Source organism: Catharus ustulatus, chromosome 1 (genome assembly GCF_009819885.2).
Source record: "Catharus ustulatus isolate bCatUst1 chromosome 1, bCatUst1.pri.v2, whole genome shotgun sequence".
Taxonomy (NCBI): Eukaryota; Metazoa; Chordata; class Aves; order Passeriformes; family Turdidae; genus Catharus; species Catharus ustulatus.
In genome coordinates this window covers 49,406,361-49,428,299 of record NC_046221.1, presented here as the reverse complement: position 1 = coordinate 49,428,299, position 21,939 = coordinate 49,406,361, and the positions used below count along the sequence as shown (strand labels likewise).

At 42.5% G+C, this 21,939-nt stretch overlaps 1 protein-coding gene across 3 annotated transcripts in view; it reads left to right on the top strand.

Moving 5' to 3' along the window:
* Positions 1-21,939, top strand: part of LOC117006347 (acyloxyacyl hydrolase-like) — a 136,776-nt gene that overhangs the window by 15,192 nt on the left and 99,645 nt on the right. The window contains exons 6-7 of one of the 3 annotated variants that reach the window (XM_033078745.2): positions 9,036-9,066; positions 10,637-10,791. In XM_033078745.2, coding sequence (XP_032934636.1) covers positions 10,638-10,791 — 154 coding nt within the window. In that variant the 5' untranslated portion in view covers positions 9,036-9,066; position 10,637. Of the gene's footprint in view, positions 1-9,035; positions 9,067-10,176; positions 10,246-10,636; positions 10,792-21,939 lie in introns of those variants that run through there. The other 2 variants (XM_033078753.1, XM_033078737.2) reach the window with 2 other exon arrangements.

The window sequence follows — 21,939 nt, the reverse complement described above, 5'->3', positions numbered from 1 at the left end:
ACCTCTGACTTCATCTCGTGGTGTTTTCCTGAGAGCTACTGCTAAGCATGGAGGAGCTGTTGTGGTACAAAGCATCCTACCTCTTGCCTCCTTGGTAGAATTGCTTGCCATCCTCTGAGGAAAACAGGTCCTCAGTGCTAAGGGAGCCCTTTAGTGAGGTGGATCCTACTCAGGGATGCTGGGGTACACCAAGGATACCATTCCAGGTGTTGTGTACTGGCAAAGTTGGGAATTGGGCACCCATGGAACAGATGGCACTCTTGGTGGGAGAAAATTCAAGTCCCTTTTATGAAAACACAAGCAGGCACCAGATAAATATGGACAGAGAGTTTTAGTTAAAAGCTTACCTTCATCTGCAATGACTGTAGTTATTTTTGCCAATCATGAAAAGAAACTGGATGTAGGATTAAAACAAAGGAATGATCTAGACACATGAATTATGAACTTTGCATCATGAATTATTGCCTAAAATAGGATGATGCACAAAATACATCTACGGCAAGTGTTCTTTAGATTTGAAAGACTGGAAAGGACATCAACTTCAGGGAAAATAAATAGTTTCTTTCTTTTTTAAAAAAAAAAAAAAGAAAAAAAGAAAAAAAAAAAGAAAGAAGTGTGGGCAACTTTACCTAATTGGCATCTAATTGTTTCTAAACTATATACAAATTTTGCCACAATGATGTTTTTGGGTCTTGGCTGCTCATCTTGAAAAGGTTCACAGGGATTTGATTTTCAGAAAGTTGGTGCTAAGCATTTGCCAAAACCCATCTGTCATCAGGGGAAATAAAGAATCAAAAAATGAGACAACAAAACCCAGATGCTTACTTTTGGGCAGGAGCATGACTCTGTTATCTTTTCTACCTCTTCTTACTTCCTCATTGCTAAATGCCAGAAACAAGTAATGTGGCATCATTAAAATTTCTTAACCAGCTTTCATGGTTTCCACCTCAGAGTTTTGGGCCAGGGGACTTCCTTTTCAGAGGGCATTCAAGGAATTTGGCTACAGAGGGTGAAAAGGTGAAGGGGTTGAGAAGAAGAGAAACATTGGTGAGAGCTAGATACCCAGATCACTGGAGAGCTACAAAAATAACTTTAGTAGCCTGGCTCGAGGTCTAAGGCTTACCCCACTTGGTGTTAACCACAGACTCAGTAACTGGACATTTACATACACTGTGACTCACTTCTGCCGCATCCCAAAAGAAACTTTGGTCTACTACCATTCCAGCTCCTAATACAAAATTAAATTCCCTATCTTGCACATTATTTTTTTATCTGGACATTTCCCAACACCACTATGACTGTATCACTCAGAAGCAAGATTATTCAGGCTCCCTGCTGGAGATCTGCAGCATCTCTGCTGTACAGAGTGAAACACACACAGAGACTGCAAAAAGAGCTGTTTCCAGTATGCAGGGACTAGATTCGGGCATACTCAGATATACAATTATTATCACTTCTGCTCCCTGAAAATAATTTCTTGGCATTTGATTATTGCTGAAAGTGACTGCTTGCTTTGATGTATGTGATGGGGATCTAATGAGGAATGAGAGATTGGTGCTGGGATGCCTGTCTGCTACGTTTTTGTGAGACTGAGAGAGCTGCATTTGTTGTTTGGTCCCCAAAATGCGTTTCCATTTACTCATTCTTCCAGAAGAGATTGAGGTGCCCTTTTCCTTCAGGAGGTGTGGTTTGCAGGGGGGAAACTAATTTGGTCCTCACTTTGTTATCTTCCGGGCATAATGTTAGAACAAGATGTTTCCTCAGATATTTTCATTTTGAGAAAATACTCCAGTGAGGGCAAGGTGTTTTATTAGAGGTTGTTTAACACCCTCAAGCTTTGTTGCAAATTTATGTTGATAGCTTTAAATATACACAAACACTGAGGCTAAATGATGAATGGTGGTAAAAAAGTTACAAGGAGAAAAAATACACAAATACTCCAGTGTTAATTTGTTTTCTAAGCCAGGAAGATGGGGGAGATACTACTTCTGTGTCACACTTCAGTAAAACCATGGGTAACATTACTGAATCCTTGTCTTTGTTTTTATCATTTGGTTGTACAGCATTCACTCTACAGTATTTAGGCAAAGAAAAAAGAATTCCTGGTGTGGTGTCCAGCAGCTTAATTTAAAAACAAACTTTAAAATATTTTAAAAAGGAAAAGGGATGGGAAAGCCTGAATCATACATTTTCACGGCTGTGGACATTCTGGTGAACAAAAAGTGCGGTGGTCCAGGCTTGGAGTCTTTCACCGTGGAAGACAGATTTGCAAGGCAGAATACTACCTGCTCATATTTTCTGAACAATTTAGTTGTGTAGATTTTGCCTAAGCCTATTGCTTATACCCTTCATATTTAAATAACCTTGTACTGACCATATATCAGGATTGAAAAAGGATTCAATAACTCATTGAAATATATTACAGCTCTTTTTTATGCATCCAGAGTAAGAGCAGAAAGACGTCAAAAAGGTATTTTAAGAGAGTGAACATTTATTCTGAAATGCTATTTATATTTCATTGAATTGGCTGAAAAGGACTGTGGAAGCCAATAAAGAGGGATGGAGGCAGGCAGCCATCCCACTGTGCATGAAGGATGGTGTCTTAATGGATGATTTAATGACTCCAATGTGTGTGGAGGAGCCAGAGACCAGGCAGATGACCAGACAGAAATATTCTGTGTTTAAGACACAGCTTGAGTGGGGGAAGAAGAGTGATGCAGTGCCTGCTTTGCCCCTCACTAACAGTTTGATGGTCATTGTGCTGCTGCTTTTGATTCTCATGGGGCCAGTCCTCATTTTTAAGGCAGGAGTCATGCCTGCCTTCTCCAGGTTCTCTTCTCCAGTCTCTTCTGAGTTGAAAAAACACATCAGATTTGCATCGAGCCCCAGCTGCTTACCTCACCATATCCCTTAAGAAGGGGTCTGAACAAACACTGCTGGGTTTAACAGAATATTTTCTTCAATAGCCTAACTTCTGGAATGGGACAGAAAGTAAATGAAAATACAGCTCTGAGTCTGAAGCTACAGGAAAAAGTAAAGGTAGAAGAAAGAGGTAAATTTGTGGGATGCCCAGACAGGACAAGGAAAGAGAAAAGATGAAAGGTGTTCTGAATAGAGAGCCATTTTGGAGATGAACATGTCTGCTTTATGGTGAGGTGGCTATGAGCAGTGATAAATAAAAACAGCTGCCTTTGTCATATTCTTGTATATATACAAGTCTAAACCACTGATGTTGGATATCAGCATAAAATTTGACGCAAGTGAAGAGACAGACAAGTGCAAACAAACCCCCATGAATTTTCAGTGATAGAGCTAAGCAAATTGTAAAGAAGTTTAAACTGAGTATTAGGAAAAATTTCTTCATGGAAAAGGTTGTCAAGCTTTGGAACAGGCTGCCTAGGGAAGCACCTGAGTCACCATCCCTGGAGGTATTTAAAAGATGTGTAGATGTGGTGCTTAGGGGACATGGTTTAGTGATGGCTTTGGCAGCACTGGGGTAATAATTGGACTTTATTATCTTAAAGGTCTTTTCCAATCTAAATGACTCTATGATTCTATGATCTGAAAGGTGAAATGTTAAGGGATGACCTCGTGCCTGAGTTTGGCTTGTCTGTGTAAGACTAGATTATCAGTGCGATCTTTATTGACTGCTACATCGCCCTCATCTTCTTGAATTAGAGGATGTATATTCCTCCAAGTGCTTTGAGCTCTTTCATACAGCCTAGCTTCTCTAAAGAACATGAAGACTCTTTACATGGCTGGCCAATGATTTGCCTAACCAATATTTGAAAAATCAGCCTGCACTGCCTATTCATATTCACCTATGGGTGATGGATACTATTCCTGAAGGGCTATTTTGCTGATGGAATTTGTCCAGTTCAGCTGCATGTCTTTTATTATCAAACCAAATCAGTGAAACGTCTATTTAAAAAGACAAAAAAGACCAAACATCCCCCACCCTGTTATTGAATGGCAAAGTACCACCACATAATCCTATTTCTGAGCACAGAAGTCCCAGTACAAGCCTCAATCAACATGCTTAAATAATCTTGTGAACTTTGGTATGTGCTAAAAATGCCTCCGGTGACATTCAGCACTGCTTCCTAGCCCAAACACTGGGAAGAATTAATCTTTTATTGGCACCTGTTCTGTTTTGAGATTAAGAGGCTGTTGAGCTGCAATTCTTTTACTTGAGTTAGTGGAGGAAAGATAAAATGGAACAAGTATAATGAAGCATTTTTTCTTCTGCTTGGATGTTGTGATGTTCCCCTTGTAAGTGCTTATAACCTGACAGCATCTGGGGCAAGGTTTTGCCCTGCCACCCTCCACCACAGCTTCATCAGCAGTAAACTGGGAGCCTGATAAGTACTTGCATTTCTGACAAAACCCAATGCAATAGCAATAGCGCAGCAGGGATTAATGCAGTAGACAAGATTTTGGCTTGCCTAGCAGACTACTAGCTATTTATGGCAGGACAATAGTCACTCTGAGTTGGTAATCCTTGGATCTCACTTCTCTGAGATTTGAATGAGTACCTAAACTGCAGGACAGCAGAGAGTCTGTCCCAAGCTTCCTGACTTGTATTTACAGCTGGGTCTGAGTGACTCTCTTATCTAAGGCCTCTAACAGGTCTTTCAGTAATATAGCCACACTCTCTTACTCCTTAATTGCCATAGTTGAGGGTTTGGGGTATTTGTGTATTGATAAAGCAAGAATTCTATCTTCTTTAGATTGGAAAAGGCCCACAGCTGTGCCCACAGAACTCAAACTGCTAAATCTATGTAAAATTACTTCTGGATTTGTAAGGTCATCTGCACACAGTAAGAACATAACAGCCAGGTTTGTTTTTCTGCACAATCAAGCAACTAAGGAAATGTACTGCATCACCAATAATCACAGAGTCAAAGAATCATTTAGCTTGGAAAAAGACTTTAAGATCATAAAGTTTAACTGTTAACCCAGCACTGTCAAGTTCACCACTACACCACGTAAATCACTATAGGGCTCCTTACAGACAGTAGTGAGAAATACACTTTGAAGATCCAATTAATCCGATCTCCACTTTGCAGAAAACCATTTTCAGTAGACAATCCAAAGTCACCTGCTTTTGTCAACCTTATAACAGCCAGACCTTCCCAGAAGTGCACAACCTGCTGTGAATAAGTGTGCAAGGTGAGGTAGCTGTAATTTTCATGGGTCCCCGGTTTGAAAACCTTAAGAAACTTTCCCACATTTTGTTGTATCCAAACTGAAGTAAGTCATGTCAGTGATTTACATTTCTAAGGGCACAGATATCAACAGCCTTGCAGGCTGAGACAGTTACTTTCATTAAAGGTGGCAGAATAAAAGGATAATCATCTCAGCTACAGCATGGCAATAACTTGGAACAAATTTTTGGATATGAGTGTAAGAAAATACTGGTTTAAATGCTTTCTCTGCAGCTTTGAATGACAATGAGATGGAGAGAGTCTGAAATAGATGTACAACTTGAACTGTAAGCAGCAACTGATAAGAAAACTGGGGTAGAGGGAATGACTCAGTTGGCTGTAGTACAGTTGCAAATCCACATGGGGCTCTGGAAATGTTCATCCGTGCCAGTGATAATGCACCAACTGCAGAGATGCTTATGACAGTCAGAGAAATTTGGAGAGCAGTAATGAGAAATAACCAATGTAAGAAACCTCTGGGAACTTCAGAGTCAAAGGGCGCAAAGGACACTGTTTTGAAAATTCAAGTAAGAAAAGAGACTGAGGGTATCTGTGATCTAAAGGTTTCTTCCTGCAGGTTTTATCACTCCAGACATAAAAATACAATGCTTATATCTATTCCCTTAAGAACTGAACAGCATGTCAAATAGAAAGGGGAAAAAAACCTTCCAAGATAACATTTAATCATCATAAAAATGCATGCATGAATGTGACAAAGAGAAAAAAATGCATATCTTAAAAATCAATATGTAAAAGAATCTAACCAAACAGGGAAAAAAAATTCAGTAATGTGTGCAGTGACTTGGATAGAATAGGATAGATATATATACACTGCCAGATGATCTCCGTTTGTAAGATAACTATTTCATATTTCTTTTTTCAACTAAGTGGCCCATAATCCTGACTGATCACAAATCAATTCTTGCTTGTCCTATTTTGGGGCTTCATTGAAGTATTTTCCATCCTCTTTTCTTTTCAATAGCTTTTTTCAATGTATTTGCTGTATACATGAACAGATCTTTAGCGACCCATTATAGAAAGCAGCATTGAAATTAACTTCTTCCTCACATCTCATTTCACAGTTCTACTGGCAATCACGTATTGCTCCCTACAGGGAAGGGGTAACTCTTAAATCATGTTTAAGACCTTAGTCAGGAAATCACAAACCCTAACTCAGTTCCCTTGCATCTCTATCAGGGGTAGCAAAGATGGATGCTGAAACCATTATCTGTCCTTTAGCTGATTTTGGCACCACCTACCAAACTAATGTACACTAGTTGTCAGGAACTCATATAGAAATATGAGAAATGGAGAAGTGTTGTGGGTCCTTCAAACTCCAGAAACCACACTCCTGCTCTTGGGATCAGTCTAGAGGACTGTATTTCTTCACTAGCTACACATGTACCCTAACACTGCTCTGCCATTATGGAAATTCAGGCTTATCTTTGCATGTTTTGCCTCAGTTTTTTTGGCAACCATCATGCGTGCGAGTTTCTTTCAATTCTGCTTAAACTGAGAGAGGCTTGAGGGTATGGCTGGCATGCTTGGGCTGGGAGTTACCAAGTGGGTCACTCCATGGATCATTAGCCCCTGTGGCCTCTCTGGTGACCCCCAACCAAAGCCTTTTCCTATGTGGTGTGTCCCCCACACATCACACTGGCTACTGACCTGGATTTAGCTCTGCAGACCCCCACATGTGCTAAAACTCCCAAAAAACATAGACTGGATCAAGCTGGGTGAGCTGAGCAAGCTCTTCAGTGTGTCTTGGCATCCTGAGAGCAACTACAGAGACCTGCAGAACTTTGCTTTGGAGCAGAATTTAACCAAAACCCTGCAGAGTAATGTACATCCCTCCTCATCTGTGTGCTAAATGGAGGGAGCTGTGGGCCCTCCCATTTCCCTAGCAGGAAGCAGCAGCGAGCAGGCCAGTGTGTACCATGGATATACATGTGTATTTATTTATGCATATATTATAATTAGTCCAAATTCAACCTTGTAAAAATTCAACAGTTTCTGTGTCTTCTGCCTAATAGCAGAAGCAACTGCACATTCTCAGCAAGTAAATCACTGTGGAACTGGGTTATTTCAGGGCACTGAGGGTTTCCCATCTGCAAGGGGTGGTGATGTCACAACACCTCTGACTCTGGACTGTCCTTGCCTTCTCTTCAAAAGCCACACATGGAGATTCAGAGAGACAAAATGTTGACTGCATTCTCAGCACTATTTAGGTGAGGTAGTACCTGCAGACCCACAGTGGGATGGAGTGTCCAGGAGCATTTCTGCAGAGTTTATTCCTCTACCCACTTGGCTCTCATGGTCCCCAAAGGCAAGTGTCAGGGCTCTGAGGCACTAGTGGGCTATAACAACCCTAAGCAGCCCCACCAGCTCTGAGAACCCACCTGAGCTATACTTCTTTGCCACCTGGCTGGACCTGCTGCAAGTGCAGGTTGCAAACACATTGAAAAAACAATAGAGCTGAGGAGACAAAGATGGTCAAAAGCTGTAGGGTGACCCTGCCAGACCCTTTGGACAGGGTACACCCCACACGTCTCTTCTCTGCACTCGGTGCTTTGCAAAGGGCAGAACTCCCTTTGCTCCAGCTCTCACATTCTTTATTTCTAGGCAGGCAGCTTCTCCTGAAGCACCCTTGACCTAGGTCTGCTTCTCTGACTTGGGTGTTGTGCATAACCTAATGGAAGCATTTATCATTTATGATCAAATCCCTTCTTTTGAGACAGGTCTAATTTTTTTTTTTAAACTCTCATTAACATCATTTATGCACTTATTAAGATTAAAAGGCAACATCAAGTGCTCCTTCGCTCCTATACCAAGACAGCTTTAGGTCTTAATGTGTCAGAGACTTGGAAGTAGTATAAAATCTGCTAGGCAAAAAGTAGGATTTGTTAACTGATTTGTGTGGGAAGAGGAAAGATTTTGCACCAGTCTGGGGAGGGGATGAGGAGAGTGGTGTTTCACCTTTCCAACTGGTCTCTAAGTATGCAAATCTCTCATTTCTCTCACCAGACTGCATATTTTAAAAGCTTTGGGGTTTTTTTTTTTTCAATTGGTTTAAGAGCTTGGTTAATGTGCAAGGTACAGTACAAAGCAGCTCTGTGTTACACACGGAGTTGTCTAACCTCTCTTTCCACAGGCTAAAATGAAAGAAAATAACACAGCTGCTTACAGGCTTCAGATACATGCTTTGCAGGTTTACATGCCTGGGAGCAGCTTGGGATCTATCTCTGTTCTTTATAAGTGCCATTGTTTTGCTTTGTGTTTTGCAATAGATATAAAGCAGAAACCATTCCAAAGACCTCTCTGCTAGGAAGGTTTTTCTTGCCTATTATTAGCACTCTGCTTTTGCAGCAAGCCCTCATGTGCCAATATGAAGAGTTTTAAACGACTTCAAAGTGTCACTGGGAACCAAGAGATATGTATGCTAAAAAGGGTTTAATGGAACTGCAGTTGCTGTAGCAGCGTCTTTTTATGGCAAGTTTTTACAGCATTAAGAAAAACATCCTGCAGATTTCAGTAGGATTGGTATATGGATAAGGTACTTTACAGTATGATTTTTCATTATTTACTATTAAAAAAAAAGAAAGAAAACCAGTGTTGCTAGCTATAGTGAGAGTGACAAGCATAAAGAGTTGTGCAAAACTCAGGCAAACAGCTATTACCTTCATTTTGGGTTTAATTAGTTGTTATATTTTTCAAAGGAAAGCATACATTTGAAAGCAAATGATTTGGCTTAAAGAATGGAAATACAGAGTGATTTGTATCCATATTGAAGATTTTATATTATTTTTCATTTCTTTTTTTTTTTTCCAGAGCCACTGGATTATATCATTATTAGCACAAGGTAAATCCTCCTTATCAAAGCTGAGGCAAACTTTCTGGGACTGTCTTTAAAAAGTCATAGGGGAGGCTCCAAAGGAAGGAAGTGGTTTGAAAAAAAAACCATCAAATACTGAAACCGATCTGATCGATGTGTGATTATGTTGGTCTGCAGGAACTGGCTGGCAATTGCTGATTTTAACATGTCCTCTAGTTTTTCTTTTTACAACACCATGTGTAAGTCTATTTTAATTATTCCTGGGAAGCATGTGAGGCATTTATATGACAGTCTCCTCATTGTCCTTTAGCAACCCATGTAGCCCGCCCACTTCTGAAAGAGGCAGATAAGGAATGCAAAGATGAGTACACATTACCCACTGTGAGGGGAAGAGACTTGCCCAGGTTTATACAAAAATGCAGAGGTGGGATGTAGCATTGACCCTCCAGCTCCTCAGTCCTAAATCACGTCCTTAAAGCCATCCTTGCATCTACAGTGTCTGGGATATAGCTGTTTGGACTTGTTTCACCTCTGAAGTCACTTCATTTAAACATGTTTTACTCTGCATTTGCTTCAGGCTGGGGCATGACTGGTTTATGCATTGTCTGAGGGATTAAAAAATATAGAGCCAGGGAAACCTTTAGTTGTTGTGACTACCAAAGTAGGAACAGTGCAGGATTTCTCAAGGCTCTTGGGCAGCTGGGGGCTGCAAGCAAATGTACTCAAAGCTGATGGGAGCAGGGGTTCAGCTCCCAATGCTAACCTCACACTGACAGCAGTCTCCCATCCCTATGCCTCAGTTGCAGCAGAACTAAAGCCCTGGCAAAACCCCAGCACAGCAGCCCCATCCCTCCTGGCCCTGCAGCTCCGTCTTGAGCAGCGTCTTTCATTTTTCACACTCGGTCCTCCCAAATGGAAACCCTGGTTAGAAATTTTACAGAAGCAGCCAGAGAGATATTTTCTTTCTTTTCTGTGGAGGAGTGCAGAGGAGTGACGGCACAGGGGGAAGGGTTTATACAGTTGGTTTTTTTCTTCCCCTTTTTGCAACACTAGTGGTTGAGGGGAGTGTCTTGTGTTATTATTGCTGAGTGGCTCTGGCAACTACTGTGGTTCAAGGTCATTAGTCATCTGCTGCTACTGCAGGAGACACAGGAGCGCTGAACCAGAGCTGTTCATCCAACCCTCTAGGTCCTCCTAGGCCAGCAGGTTGGGAAGACATGGACATGGGGCAGTGGGGTCGTGTGGGGGTGTGAAGAGCAACCTGGGGCCAGGGCCACAGGGACATCCTCCCAGCCTGTTTACAGCCTGTTCAGGTCTGTGGGTTCTGCTGGGTTTAATGGATGGCAGGGCCTGAGAGAGGCTGAGGGGTCGGGAGAGCACCTGTGATGTGTGAGTGTGGGTCCTCCATGCACCCTGTGAGAGGGCAAACGTCTCTGTCCCTGCTTGGAATCTGTCCCTGTGTTAGTTACAGCTGCACAGGCATGCCAATTTCCTTTCTCCTCAAGCTCCACTGATGCAAGATATTCCCTGAGAGTCGAGGGAATACAGGTCCACTTGCACTGTTTCCACCTGATTTCTTCCTTTTTTTCTTCCTTAGGATGAAGGAGTCTAGGCAAACATTTCTTAATTTATTCTGCATCCTCTGGCTCTTACTTCTGCTGAAGAGTGCCTCTTCTTCCCCTCCACCTCGTGGAAAAGACCCACGACCCCCTTCCCTCCCCTTTGGGCTGTACAAAGGACACACCTGTGTTGGTATGTATGGTTTTGTTGACCTGCCTGACTAGTTAATTCCTTACTTCACTGGTGAGCTGAGAGTTGCTATTCACATCGTAAATTGCTCCTTTATCTATTTCAACAACTGTACTGCAAAATACTTGTAGTCTGAAACAGTCACTGAAGATTTTTCAAGGCCATAATGGGATCTGGAATTATTTTATGATTTTGTTTTTGACTGGCTGCTTGTCAAAGATCATGTTTTTGCTCTACGGGGAATGGCATCTGAAAAGTTGACTTTAATGTTTGTAGGTCTGCGATCTGGAAACAGGATGTTAAGAGGTCCTAGTGTTTCTTAGGGTTAACAATGTGTTTTGCTTATCTGGCAGGAAGGCACGATACCCTTCAGACTTGCCCAGGGTCTCCTCATTGATTTCAGTTCCTGGAAAACTATTCTTAAGAGTGGTTTTCCATACTTGGGCCAGAGATCTTTGTGGTCTGGATGGTCGTGTCTGGATAGCTGGGTTACAAAGGCTGCTTCCTCATATTTCCTTTACTTTTTGTGTGCACACGTCTTCGTGACCTGTGCTGAACTGGGGCAAGTTGGCAACCCCCTTCTCACATGACTTCAGGGACTGTGGTGAGCTCCACATTACCTATACCTGGGGGTAGGTATCCTATAGTCTCAGTTGGCTAAGTGATTCCCAGAACAAGACTGATAACACTGGAGCCAATGTAAACTGTGGATCTCTCTGCACCAGAAATGCCCTCAGCATGGTGTATACCTAGGGAGATGTGGTAGCTTATATTTTTTATGTGATCAAATGGTTATGTCTTATACATTACAATCAAATGCTTCATTTCGTCATCAGCGGGACTTGTTGATCTTACAGGCCTTTTTCATCCTAAAAATTTCTATGATTTTTTCAGCTTCCCAAGGCACCTTTGTGCTGGAAACCTAAACCCTGTCACAGCTTTCCATCCTTCAGAAGGAAATAATTCTTCCACTGTGGCTTGGGGAATACAGTTGGAAATAATAATCTTAAACTTGATAAAAGTGGGGTTTTGCTTCACTTCTGAGCCACCCACACTACTCCTGATAGTTTTGGTGGGGCAGTGTGAATCGAAAGGAAAGCAGAATCAGGGTGGTGAGGGGGTTCAGCCACCAGCCAGAACAGGAGAACAAGGGGTGAAAAGCAGAAATGGCTGTGAGGGGCTGTCTTTGTTTGGGCTGGGAACCATGCAAGTGGTGACCGATCAGCTGCCAGAGCTTGGGGGAAGTGGTGTTGTTTAGTGGTGAAATCTTAAGGCAGCTACAGTTTTGATGACACAGGAAAGTCAGTGGTCACGCTCACCTGTGGGATTTTTACACTGGTGGTTTTTAGATGTCTGATTGTGAGCATTGTCTACCTTTCCCATCCTGTTGACCCAGAAAGTTCTAAATTACACACGTTGCATTGAAGTTGCCTTGTGCAAGATAACTTGTCCTTTTTCTTTTTCCACTCCTAATGGGAGGAGAGTTGTGCTAGCCCCATTGCTGGGACTGAGCATCTCTTTGTTCAGGGAGGGGACATAAAAAACACTGCCTCCCACACCAGTTTCTCTTTCTGAAGTGTCCCTTCAGCTAAAAAAATCCTTGAGCTTCACTCAGGATCCAAACAGACTGTGCCCACCTCTGTAAACCATAGGATAAAACTGAAGTGTGGATAGTGCTAAAAGGACATGAGTCAGGGCTGGCAGGGAGGGTTGGTGGCTGCTACCCAGATGGCTACCTCTGGGCTTTCACTGATTAGCTGCTCATTCAACTTTAAAAATACTATGTCCTTTCCTTTTCTCAAGCAGAAAGGAAAAGCACAGAGGAATTGATTATTACACTTGCCATGGCTTGGAGCAGGGGTAACGTCAGCTCTTGCATCTGATTCAACGACCAGCCCTCTTAGGAGCAGATAGTAAGGCAAAATCAGCTTGTGATTTCCTTCCAACAACTCGAACCCAGATACTTAGTTGGCTAAGTTTTGCCATCTGGGAAGGTAATGAGAAAGAGACATGAGTACTTCTTCCATGTCTTCTTTGCCTTATAAATTTATGCCAAGATGATTTCATAGAATTGGAGAGAATGATACAACAGGGTTGGAGGGCACTTTAAAGATCTTGTAATTCCATCTCCTTGTGACATGGGCAGGGAAGCTTCCACTGCATCAGCTTGGGCAGAGTCCCATCCAACCTGGCCTTGAATAGTGGCAAGGATGGGGCATCCACAGTTTCCCTGGGCAGCCGGTTCCAGTGCCTTCTCACTGTCACCGGAAAAAATTTCTTCCTTAAATCTTATCTAATTTTTAATGTAAGAAACCCCTGTTGCTAAATGCATAGCATACTTCCTTGAAAATAGGTTTTTATTTAATCCAAGTTTAAGTGTGTGGTCAAGTGTCTAATCTTTCAAAGTTATCTGCCTCCCTTTTCTGAGGGAAATGAGGTGGCTGCACATTGAATTCCTGATCACTCCTGTGTACCACCTGCTTGACTGAGATTGCTATGTTAGAAGCCAAAGCCAGTCAGAAAGTGAATGCACTTTCAGTAACAAAACCAATAAAATATTTCCCATTAAACATTTCCACTGAGAGTATCACACTTCTTGAAGAAGTATGTGGAAATAATATGACAGGAGAGCAAAGTGCAGCTCTGGTACCTCTGTTAGATGTGATACAACTTGTTTGCTTCCTCCTTCTGCTCCCCTTGCTTGCAGCACTCCCTGGGTAGGCATCACCATCTGCCCCAGTATATTCCGGTCATACTGGCAAAGTATTTGGGTAATTTAAGGGGCTTCCCTGCCCTTAGCAGATCCTGGGAACTGTATTTTGGGTAGGCACCTATGTGCCAGTATGGAACAGGGCCGGAGGAGAGGAGGATATGCTTCCAGTGAGGTTTAGATAGCAGTTTTAAATCACCTTCACTAACTGTAGAGATAGTTACATAATTTTTTTCTGCATTTTCCTGAAAAATGTGGCTGCTTCATTGAGAGAAAGGCTTTTCATAATTGACTTGATATACAAATGAAACAACTAGAGGGTTCCCACCTAAAAAGGAGCTTAATACTACTGCATTTTAGAGATACGGCAAAGAGGGGAAAAGTACCTAATAATAACCCCGCAATCACAGGATCAGATGTAGTATACAGTAATTTCACGACTACAAGGCGTACCCTTTTGACTAAAATTTTCCCCTGAACCCGGAAGTGCGCCTTATAGTTCGGTGCGCGTTATATGATGTACAAAGTTGCAACATTTGCCACCCTGGAAGTGTGAACCGCAATGGGGGGGCAGTACCATGGGAGCGCCGAGTTGCGAGGCGGGGTGGGAGTGGGTGGCCGCAGCCAGCAGGAGCCGTGTGTGGAGGGAGGGAGCTGCTGCCGGCTCCAGCCTGGGTGAGGGGGGAGCGAAGAGCCGCTGGGTGCCGCGGGCCGTGGGGAGAGCGAAGAGCCACCAGGCGCTGCCCGCTTCGTGCCGCCGCTTCTCTGTGCGTCGCCCGCTCCATAGTGTGGCCTCTCCGAGCAGCGCCGGCTCCATACCACGGCAAGGGCCGCCCACTCCGTACCATGGCAAGTGCCGCCCACTCGGTAGCATGGCTGCTTCGAGCACTGCCGGCTCCGTAGCGCAGCCACTCCGAGTGGCACCCGCTCCGTACCGCCGTGAGTGCCGCCTGCACCATGCTGCCGCCGCTCCAAGCAGGGCCCGCTCTGAACCTCGCCTCACCAGCCAACGTCGGGGGTGGGCAGGAGTGCCGGGGCCCGCACACGGGGAGGGCACTTGGGACTGCATTAAAAGGTTACACCAATCTGTGAAAAATGTTTCCAATTTGAGCACATGCCAGTAAACTCCATGATCGCGGGATTCCGTTACTAATTAGTTACTTTGTTGAGCGCAGCACAGATCTTCGTGGCGAAAAAAAGTGCACCCTATAGTTCAGTGCACCTTATATGATCTACAAAGTTGCGAATTTTGTCGACTCCCGGGGGTGCGCCTTATAGTCCGGTGTGCCTTGTGGTCGAGAAATTACTGTACTTAAGTAATTCCTAACCATCTAAGATAACTCGTCTGTAGCAGTACTTAACCACAACCAGATAAATGGTCTTTCTTTGACCTTGTCACGGGGCCAATATCTGACAGTATTTTTTCTCCATCAGTATTTCCTGTCTCCTCAGGATGTTAAAATGCCATCATTTTTGCATTCTGTTGAAATCAGCTTAGGCACTTCTGCACACTTTGCGTGTGATATGTTCTTCTGGTTTTTCCTTGTGAGAGATGTGGGATTTGAGAGATATGAGAGAGGCTTTTGTAAGTTTTCTTACATGCAAAACCCTGTGAAGTGGTTTTCCTCCTGCAAAGGCAGTGATGTTTTGCTCTGTGCACTGGTTTGGGAGCTAGATTCTAAGTCTGACTTTCCTTTCTGTATTTGTTACTGATGGGCAGCACGGCTTAAGAGATTTATTTGGGATGAGACCTAAAAATCCTTTTGCTGAGTGCAGCCTGACTGTGCAGTTTGTGTGGTAACCTGAGAGATGCTGTGTACTTTTCTCTCAAAAATCAGGAATGAATGAACCCTTCATATACTCAGGTATTTACTTTCCCATCTGTTAAATGAGGAAAACACTGCCCTTTTCAAAGGGCAAACGAAGTTTTACTTAAGTTCATGTTAAGGTACCCAAAGACAGTACAGTAACACTGGTAAACTGTTGACACTGGTGTTAATGTTTCATCATTTTTCTACTGATATTTAAAACTTTTATTCAATTTCACCCTTAATTACAACAGAGCCCTTAAAGTTTTTTTGCAAATTACTTTGGTTTCTAGCAAAGGTGACTTCATCCAGAGGTACCTGAAACAACCTCAGGAAAGCCAGGAGCTGCCCTGGAGGATGCAGAAAATGGGGGAGACACTGAAAGATGGACAGGAACTTCTGTGTTCACCTCCCTTCAACATAGTAAGAAAGGGAATTTGGGGAATGGTAGATTAGTCAGTTTAACATCAAATCCTAGAAACATCCTGCAATAGTTATTAAAACTTTTTAAAAACGTCTTCCAAAAGTAGTGTAGGATCAATCTAATTTTCTTTGCCAATGGGATACTGCCATGTAGACAGAGAATAAGAAGCAGATATTATAGCTGGGCTTTAGTAAGGCTTTTGGCAATATCTCAGTACTAATCTTATGCTTGAGAGATGTGTGATGAACAAAACTGATGGGTAGACTACTTCAGAGAGTACAGTAATTTCACAAGCTGCACCATTTTTGACTAAAATTTTGGTCCGAACCCAAAGTGCAGCTTATAATCAGGTGTGGCTTATATATGGACAAAGTATGAAAAGTTGCTGTTTTAGTTTGGAGGACAGGTGTCTGCTGAGAAAGGCAGGAGCTCTTCTTTGAAATGGAGAATGTAAATCCCCTCCCTCCAAATTATTATAATTTTGAAATCAAGGGGCTTTCAGGCAAAAATATGGGAATTAGGAATAACAGTTCTTTTCTAGGGAAATTAAAATAGAAATACTGTACTACAAAGAAACAAACTCCAAACCCTGAAAAATTCAGAGTACAAACTGACACCCCGTCAGGCAGGGTGTTGGTAGCAGTTCGATTAAATGGTGGCTGCAGTCCTCTTGCAGTGACAGATGTCAATCAGTTGAAGCAGTGCTCCTGTAGAAGGTGCAGTTTCCCTCTGGAGGTCCAGTGGTGATGTGGAGAAATCCAGTTTTCCTCTGGAGTCCAGTGGAGAAAGGGGCTCCCTTAGTGTCCCAAAACCTCTGTTTTTATCTTGGTAAGAAATGTTGGGCTCTTCCCCCTGGCTGGAGCAACTTCCAATGGGATGAAGTAATTTTATCAGTCACACAGTGGGACTCAGTGGGCCATTAGCAGAAAATGGCTTGTTGGAGGAAGGAAGGGTTGTGAAAAGATAAAGAACAATGCCCCGCGTGGTTTCAATGGATGGCCCATTAGCAGAATATCTGCCGTTGAGATAAGGATCACTGCCCCCACCCTCAACAGATGGTGATAGAATAGATACCTTTTATCACACTCTGTATTGTAACGTGCAGCTTATAATCAGGTGCGGCTTATATATGGACAAAGAATGAAAAGTTGCTGACACCCGGAAGTGCAGCTTATAATCGTGAAATTACTGTAATTACAAGTGACTCACTCCTTAAGCAAAAGGATGTACAAAATCAGGTCTTTCTTGGACTTCTCTTTTGAACATACTGTCATGCTATCAGTTCATATTTTTACTAGCCAGGATAATGAAATTTGTGCTATTAAATTAAATCAGTTCATGTAAAGCTGAAATAGTTTGCAAGTAAAATGGAGAGCAGAATTAAATTTAAAACAAATTTGACAACTTGGAGTACTTGCATCTGAAAAGGTAATTTCAATATAGGAATTTTGAAGGCACTCATTTCAGCAGAAAGTCAATGGCACACACAGCATATAAGGAGCAATGGCTGGGTAGCATCCTTAAGGAAGATCATCTGGGTTTGCTGTCACAAAGCATGCACATATGGCATGCACTGAGATGTGTGAACAGAAGTCAGCTTGCAAGACATGCTAAGTAACCTGTTACCTTTCTCAGCATTGACAAAGCCTCAGAAGAATTTCTGCCTTCCCTTTTGGGACCGTGTATCAAGAATGATGCAGCGTGACAGGAGGTTTCAGAGATAAACAAGCATAAGCAATAAATTAAAGAGTAAATAAATTAGAGTTAATTAGTCTAGAGAAGAAAAACTTGAGAAAAGTCATATCTCTATGTGATAACATTAAAGGTTCATAAGAACTATGGCAAGAAGTAACAGAAATGGGTACTAGTGGGAACATTCAGGTTAGGAAGAGGATTTTCTTATGTCAGTGATAAGTGAACAGAGTAATAAGTTCCTGAGAAATCTGTAGAAGACCTTATTAGAGATCTTTACAAACTGTGTCAGCCCTGTCCCTTTGGAATGGCCTAGATGGTTTAGATCATCTGTTAGGGCAGAGGTTTGTAACAGGACTTACTCCAGGCCAGCATTTCTGGAATTCTGTGCTGTGACTGCAAAAAGCATTTGCAAAGAGCAGCATTTATTTGTTTTACCCGCTAACAGCAGACTGCTCTGCTCTATTGGCAATTAACTTTGGTTGCCCTTTTCAGAACTAGACATTTAGTCAGGTATCCCTCAATAGGGCCAGACAGCAGTGCTCTCCATTTTCTCTGCTAGCAAGCAGAGAGCCTGTGGGTCAGCAGACAGAAAAGCAAATTTCCCCATCTTTGTGCTCTATATAATGCCATTCTCAGCAACCTTTGCAGGTCACCCCTTCCATTCATCCAGGAACACCTAGTTCCTAGCATATGAAGAAGCATGTTTTCTTAATGTATTTTCAGCTCTGATTGCATTAAAGAATGGCTGTTTCTGAGCTACCAGCAGAATAAAATGCTGACTTCTACCTGTGTTGATTTGTGAGATAGTCATTGTCCTCAACAGTTTGCCACTGTCTAGCTGTGCATGGGTGCAGTGATGAAGTATGCCCCTTGGAGTGACAGCAGGACTAGCAGCATTTGGAGTTCCCAATAATTTCACGCAATGGAACGTGCCAAATGAAGTTGGAGGCTTTTAACTACTGTGCTCAGACAGAATGGTTGTGCATATATTGTCAGGGGAGGGGGGCACCCTAACAAAACATAATTTACAGCTCAGTGAGCTCTGTAAAAAAGCCTTGCCCAATTATCAGTGTAGCACCAATATGTATTTTACTTTAAAAGGCTGGGAATCGACTTTGATTACAGTTAAGTTAGCTCCAAGCCATAGTAGCTCTGTTCACTTCACCAGCATTGCTCCATTTAATCAGCAACAAAGTTTGGCCTGATGATCAGCAATGAATTCTAAATTTGATCATAACACTTTTCCCTATTGTTATACTTCAGCTAGAACAAACACAGGTATGGGATATGGGATCAGTACAGTAGAGATACTAAAGCAATTACCCACCAAGTTTTCAGTAACTGATGGTAAAAATTTCTTTTTCACAATCACCCCAAGTCTTACTGAAAGCTTGTGAATGTAAAATGTAAATACAGCTATTGATCACAATGAAAAGATGTGCTCAGCATGCCAACATATCCATATCTGTGTGTAAATACACAATCACGTCTATATGCATTTGTAGACATGGATAGTCTTGTGCATTTTACATTACTGATGCTATTTGGATGCTGATTCCTACATGTGTGCCTCTCACTCTTGATCATATGTTAACCCTACAGAGAACTACTGCTCGTGTTTGAGGCAATCACTTTTACTACTTTTAGGAACTGTATATATGGAAAAAAGTTTTCTTGTATTCAGAATCCTGAAATGGTGAAACCTTTGCAACAAGGATAAAGTTATCGTTACATTAACATCCAGTTACATTAACACCCCCTGCCAGCTTTCGGGCTTCAGTAGATTTCCAATTCCCTTTCCCGATTTGGAAAATAAAAATACGTTAGTGTTACACATACATATGCAGGGTTTTTTTCATATTAATTAACACAGGAAACATTTCTATTGGAAATGTCTAGGGTTATAGATTTTGTTAAATAGGGTTTTTTAAAGTGTAATATAGGAAACACTAGGGATATATTTAGCTGCCAGGTATCCTCTTCCACTAGATGGAAACTGAACTGTCATAGCTGTATCAGAGTACTTGTTCTATATCTAAATGAAACAAAAATGAATGACCTGAGTTATGAAGTTAGGGGACCTGAGGTGGCCCACTGTTTTTGCATGAGCAACAGAAATAATAATTGATATTCCAGGTTTTGCTGGAATTTATTACAAATGCATTCAAAATGTTTCTATTTTGATATGAATATTTTAAAAATGTCTTTAGTCACTACATTATGTGTAATTTAATGCCTAGTGACAGGTTTGTTAATAGTGTACCATTTAGTATTTCCAAGATATTTCACAAGATTGAACAAATTAAGGGTGAAAGGGTCTTGTATATGCCAATGTATTTGAATATGGATACCTATAATTATATTCCATCACCTCAGTATCTCTGCAAAATACATTAATTCTGTAAATGATACAGGAAGCGAAGTCCAAGTTAAAAGACTTTATCTCTCAGATCCATTTCCAAATTATCTTTTAAAGCAACAAATCCTCTGGCTGTATATGGGAAGATAGCCATTCTCACTTTGCATATATGGTTATGTCATTTGAGCTGAATATTTCATTGAGCTGGAATGAAATCTTGAGGTTATAAAGGGCTGTGTTTGAAAGTATCAGCTCAGTAATGAGAAGTAGTGCAGGAAGGCAATATGGATATTGGGCCCTGTTAGGGAAGGAATATATAGTAAGTGAGATGCTGGCCCAGGTTGCCCAGAGAAGTTGTGGAAGACCCATCCCTGTCAGTGGTCAAGCCCAAGTTGGATGGGCTTTGAGCAACCTGGTGCAGTGAAAGGTGTCCCTGCCGGGGGTTTCAGACTAGATGATCTTTAAGATCCCTTTCAATCCAAACCATTCTATGTTTATATGAAAAAGAAAACATTCTTTGCATTAACTTCGCATAACCTGTAACTGCATGATCTGCCTGCACCTAGAATACTCATGTGTATGTCCCCATCTCAGAGGAGAAAACCTAATTTCTTATTACCTCCTCATGTGAATTTTAAAGAGGAATGTCTGGTTCCAGGTTGAACTGAAACTGGATTAAACTAATTTGGAAAGAGGTGTTTTTATGCCAGAACGACATCATCAGCACAAGGAGTAGCAATATCCTCTTTTGTAGACAGATTCTTGGGTCTCCTCATCTGTAAGCTTTAAGAGATGCCTTGGAGCTTAGGATTGTCTATAAATGGAAGAAGCTAAGACTTTATTTTAGAAAAACCTTAATCTTCTGTATAAAATCAGAAATGTGATCAATGGCTTAATGTATACAGAGCCTTGCTGGACCACACAGATTTTTGAAGCAGAGGCTTGCCATGTCACCAAGCAAGGCTCCAATTCCTGCTCTACCAGGAGTACAGTAATTCCACGATTATAAGCCACACCATTTTGACTAAAATTTTGGTCCGAACCCAAAGAGTGGCTTATAATTAGGTGTGGCTAATATATTGATGAGGTTCAGAAATTTGCTAACCCGGAAGTGCGAGCCCGCCCGGCCTCAAGCCGATCCGATTCCACACGGCCCCAGTGGGGGAAAAGTGGGGCCGATCCAAGTCTGCACGCCCTGGCAGGGGGCGGAGGGGCTGATCCGAGCCTGCACGGCCCAGGCAGAGAGGGGAGGCGGGACCAATGCAAGCTCGCACTGCCCCGGTAGAGAGGGTGTGGCCAGCGGCGACCTCTTTTATGGTCAGAGATCACTCACCACACATTAATGGTGGTCTGAGAATTCTTGTTTCGTAACTAGGGCACGCAGGGCGTGACAGAAGACTCAAAAGCTGATTCTGTCAGGTTTCCAAGGTTGTTTACTCTTTCTTATCTAAGGAATTTTCTCTCTAGCTTACAACGGTCCACTCTGCAACTTGTTCAAGGCTCTTCTCCTGCCCTCCTGGGCAGGACTTATCTTTTATACTCTAAATTACACGTACATTGTTTACAATTAATGTCCAATACATGACACCTACATTGCATTGTCCAGTTTTCCCTTAAACCAATCCTGAATTGACATCCTAACCCAAAAGATGGATGACAAGAAGAAGAAGAAAGACATATCACGCCCTAAATCCTCCATCTTGTGTTCAGACCCCTAATATAAACAATTTTTAAAACTTCACTTTTCTACCTTTTAATGCTCTAATTTATGCTCTACTTATTTTTGTGACTTTGTAATTCTTCATATAAAAATGGTAATTTCTCCCAGGGACTTAGATCAAACTTACAGGGGTTTTGGGCACCTTGCCAAGGCTTCTGAGTGCCCTGCCCAGATTCCAGGGAAGCCAGGGGAATATCCTGGGTTCCCACAAGAGGGGAGGCGGGGCTGATCCAAGCCTGCACAGCCCCGGCAGGGTACAAGGGGGGCCGATCCGAGCCTGCACGGTCCCGGCAGAGAGGGGAGGCAGGGCCGAGCCGAGCCTGCACGGCTCCAGCAGGGGAAAATCAGGGCCGATCCAAGCTTGCCCGGCCCCAGCAGGTGAAAAGCGGGGCTGATCCGAGCCTGCACAGCCCTGGCAGGGGGAAAGCGGGGCCG